The sequence below is a fragment of the Microtus ochrogaster genome, unplaced genomic scaffold, assembly GCF_000317375.1.
Source record: "Microtus ochrogaster isolate Prairie Vole_2 unplaced genomic scaffold, MicOch1.0 UNK16, whole genome shotgun sequence".
NCBI lineage: Eukaryota > Metazoa > Chordata > Mammalia > Rodentia > Cricetidae > Microtus > Microtus ochrogaster.
In genome coordinates, this window is record NW_004949114.1 from 4,569,689 (window position 1) to 4,572,036 (window position 2,348).

General features: G+C 54.9%; 1 protein-coding gene across 1 annotated transcript; it reads left to right on the plus strand.

The window, feature by feature from the left end:
- The first annotated feature begins 1,023 nt into the window (after positions 1-1,023).
- S100a3 (S100 calcium binding protein A3) lies at positions 1,024-1,765 on the plus strand. Its single transcript, XM_026789256.1, has 2 exons — positions 1,024-1,164; positions 1,533-1,765. The coding sequence occupies exons 1-2, from the start codon at positions 1,024-1,026 to the stop codon at positions 1,695-1,697; spliced, it is 306 nt and encodes a 101-aa protein (XP_026645057.1). The 3' UTR covers positions 1,698-1,765.
- The last annotated feature ends 583 nt before the right edge of the window (positions 1,766-2,348 follow it).

A 2,348-nucleotide genomic window follows, 5' to 3' on the forward strand; every position in this document is an offset into this window, starting at 1 on the left:
GAGGACGGCTAGAGGGTAGGGCATATCGTAGCCGAGTAGACCTATGAGCCAAGGGACTCGGCCTGTAAGGCTGAATTCACCTACTTTACAGGAAAAGACAATTGAGGCCCAGAGAGAAACAGTTCACCCAGGCCTGCAGAGTGAGCAGAGGATGAGGGTTCCCAGCTGCAGCTTCTTTGGGTCAGGGAAGAAGGCATAGCGAGGCGGTAGGGGATCCCCTTAAGATCACATCCCTGCTGGCACTAGCCTCACCAGGGCAAAGAAGCACTGGGCAGGGCTTCCTGAGCAAACTCTTACAGGACGGAACTCCAGGTCCCCAAGGGGCAGAGACTTCTAGGACCAGGGGCTGCATCACGTGGAATGGTGTCCAGTGGGAGACAGTTTCCAGATGTTGGGGTGAGAAAGGACTGGAGGGAATCAGAGTCCTTAGGGAGACCCACAGTGAGGGGTGCAGGTGATGGGGTGGGATATTCTGCTCCTGAGGAACTTACGGTAATGTTGGGGAAATGAAACTTCTGTCCAGAAAAACCACAACAGGCACAATGGGGAGGTGAATTGGTGTGTGTGTGTGTGTGCATGTGTGTGCGTGCGTGTATGTGTGGTGTGTGTGCATGTACGTATGTGCACACACGTGTGTGTATGTATGTGCGTGTGCGTGTGTGCATGTGTGTGTGCGTGTGTGTATGTGGTGTGTGTGTATGTATGTGCGTGTGTGTGCATGTGTGTGCATGTGTATGTGCATGTGTGGTTGTATGCATGTGCGTATGTGCGCACATGTGTGTATGTATGTGTGCGTGTGTGCATGTATGTGCGTGTGTGTGCATGTGTGTGCACGTGTGCACATGTGCGTGTGTGTGTGTGTGTGTGTGTGTAAGTAGTTGTCAAGGAGGGCTGCTTAGAGGAAGGGGAACTTCAGCATGCTGGAGACTGACAGGTCTGGAATTAGCTCTCAGGAAACACTGAGGGAGAAGACTGGCCTGGCTCTCCTTGTGAGTCACACCCTTTTTTTTTGGGACAGTGAGGATGACCCGGCCCCTGGAGCAGGCAGTAGCCGCCATTGTGTGCACCTTCCAGGAGTATGCTGGGCGCTGCGGGGACAAGCACAAGATCTGCCAGTCAGAGCTCAAGGAGCTGCTGCAGAAGGAGCTGCCCACTTGGACCCCGGTGAGCACCCTCAAACCTCTTCCCCCTAGTGGGAGGTACCATTGGGACTCTGCAAAGACCGGCCTGGGGTCAAACACCAACATAGGGCAGCAAGAGAGAGAGACCGGACTGTGGGGAGGGGGCATAGGGAAGTGAGCTGACATAGCTGCATGAGCCTTAGCAAAATAGGGTGTAAAGTAGGGTGACAGTCACTCTTCCGGTGTTGGGATAATGCTCTCCGTGGCTAGGAGCAAGGAAGCTGAGAAGCAGGGCGAGGTTGGCCCCCAGGAGGGTGTGGGTTGGAGTAGGGAGGCCATCCTTTGGAGGGGAGTGGTGTAGACTTTGCTTATGCTCCTCACTTCCTGATCACCCCTTCTCGTCTTGCACAGAGTGAGTTCCGGGAGTGTGACTACAATAAGTTCATGACCCTTCTGGATACCAACAAGGACTGTGAGGTGGACTTCAGCGAGTACGTGCGCTCGCTTGCCAGCCTCTGTCTCTACTGCCACGAGTACTTCAAGGACTGCCCCCCTGAGCCCCCCTGCCCCCAATAGCCGCTGATCCTGGAAGAACAGGGTCTGCTCCACTGCTGTCCCTGATGTGCTAACCCTGGCTACTCAGGAGCTTTAGCAGCGTTCCTAGGGATGTCAAGGTAGCGAGGGTAGCCAGCCTGTGCTTCCCTTCATGGAAGGACAACCTCTGTGCTCACACTTTGGAGGCTCAGTCATGTGCTCACAATTGGGACTGCTGTGGCCAGGGCCTGCTCAGCTCCTAATAAAGAAATGTCAGCTTGGCTTGGTTTGGTTCTTCTGATGGGACACCTTGGACTTTGGGACCCGGGTCCTTCGGAATCTTTATTCCTCTATGTTCCTTATCACTGGAGGAAGGAGGCTGAAGGCAGGGGCCCCAAAGACAGTGTCAGACCCTACAAGAATGCACAAGTCTCCGTGTTCAATAGGAAGGTGTAGCCGGGTGTGGCCGTTACAAGCTCCCATCAGCTGAGACTGGGGGGGGGTGTCATTGTCTCCATCTCTCTGTCCCCCATCTTGAGGTGGAAGCCCTTGCCTTGGGCTTTTTAGGAGGGCAGGAGGCTCTCTGGGAGGAGGGTGTGGCTGTGGCTGTGGGTGTGGGGACAGGAGACCAGGGAGCAGCAGTAATAGGATTAGGACTCCCAGCCAGGGAGGGAGGCTTTGTATTTATTGGAG

Coding starts and splice junctions, on each gene's coding strand:
- S100a3 (XM_026789256.1), top strand. CDS start 1,024: ATGACCCGGCCCCTGGAGCAGGCAGTAGCCGCCATTGTGTGCACCTTC. Junction 1,165..1,532: donor AGCTGCCCACTTGGACCCCG/GTGAGCACCCTC, acceptor CGTCTTGCACAG/AGTGAGTTCCGGGAGTGTGA.